This window comes from Sphaeroforma arctica, assembly GCF_001186125.1.
Source record: "Sphaeroforma arctica JP610 unplaced genomic scaffold supercont1.768, whole genome shotgun sequence".
Taxonomy (NCBI): Eukaryota; class Ichthyosporea; order Ichthyophonida; genus Sphaeroforma; species Sphaeroforma arctica.
The window spans coordinates 10-1,351 of NW_014039790.1; the positions used below are offsets into that span (position 1 = coordinate 10).

The window sequence follows — 1,342 nt, forward strand, 5'->3', positions numbered from 1 at the left end:
GTGTGCGTGTTTGTGTGTGTGTATGTGTGCGTGTTTGTGTGTGTGTATGTGTGCGTGTTTGTGTGTGTGTACACGTGTGTGTGTGAAGAAACACGTAAAGTATGCCAACTGCTGCATATCGCTGCACGCCTCGTTCGATTTACGTCTGAGTTTCATACTTCGAATCGCTAGTTGTTTCCCATACCTGTTTGTTGAATTCAGTGAGTGAAGCTAATTCCGCCCTTACTTCAGCCCCTTTCTCTCTACTTGTTTTCTTCGGCATATTTGCTGTGGATGCGCACCTTGGTCGCATGTGCGATATGCACAAACGGAGGTTGCTAACTCTTGCCAAGTGACTGTGGTTTCTGATGGGCAACATGATGGGGTTCAAACTTTCAAGACAATACACTGAAGGGAATATTACGTTCAGCAAGATTGCCTTAATGTAACTTTAATCTGTCTATATTCCTAGCGAGAAATTCTGTTGTACGTAATAAATAGTATATATTTATGTATTGTGAGATCTATTCATCGGTCTTCACATACACCCACGTGCATCGAGATACACCCTGGTGACTGGTCCTGGACCTCAGTCGGCTCAGTTAGTACCATCGTAGCAACTATACTCTCCCGCCAAAAGTAGTAGCCCAGCTGATTTAGGAGCTCAGCTCAAAAGCCTTTTTCTGCTGATGACTCCTCTGTGTATAAATATTGTCATATTTAAATATAAAAATGTAGCCTTACATAGCCTTCTTCTATAATGTTCTAAAACTGAGGCACAAAATACATAGCTTCTATGGGTTCTAAAAATGAGATGTATTTAAAAGCGGGTCACAAGTGACCATAGTTCATTTGATAAAGGTACCACAAGAAGGCTACGAAATATATAGTACTAATCTGTGACAGCTGTGACAATGGATTCGGTGGAGGATTTCAAGCACGCTCCTATGAAATGGAAGGTCATCTTGGCCATAGACTTGGTAGTGTTATTGAGTGACATCATACTAATGGCAGTTCTAGGTCCCAATATAGATAGCCCGCTCTTATGGGTGTACTCCGGTATAGCTCTGCTCTGTGCGATTTTGATTCCTATCGGATACTTCTTGTCCCGCAAGCAACGCAAGGCAAAAGCAACTTCAATGGTGGATTTCCAGTCGGAACTGATCTGTGAAAGGTTTGTTTCTTATCATAACTGTTGTCGGTGATCTGGATTCTTGTCAGCTATATGGTATTCAACCTATACTACAATATTTCTTGAATCACTGAAATTGCAGAAAAGCTTTCTATAGTAGACATTATCATCTCTTCTACATATATAACTGTTGGTGGGTGGGAATGTATATGTATATGTATATATATACAT

At 40.8% G+C, this 1,342-nt stretch overlaps 1 protein-coding gene across 1 annotated transcript; it reads left to right on the forward strand.

The window, feature by feature from the left end:
• Window positions 1-893: 893 nt before the first annotated feature.
• SARC_08488 (hypothetical protein) lies at window positions 894-1,150 on the forward strand (the record flags this gene model as incomplete). The annotated part of the gene is made up of 2 exons (XM_014297530.1): window positions 894-1,038; window positions 1,095-1,150. The coding sequence occupies 2 exons, from the start codon at window positions 894-896 to the stop codon at window positions 1,148-1,150; spliced, it is 201 nt and encodes a 66-aa protein (XP_014153005.1).
• Between the last annotated feature and the right edge of the window lie 192 nt (window positions 1,151-1,342).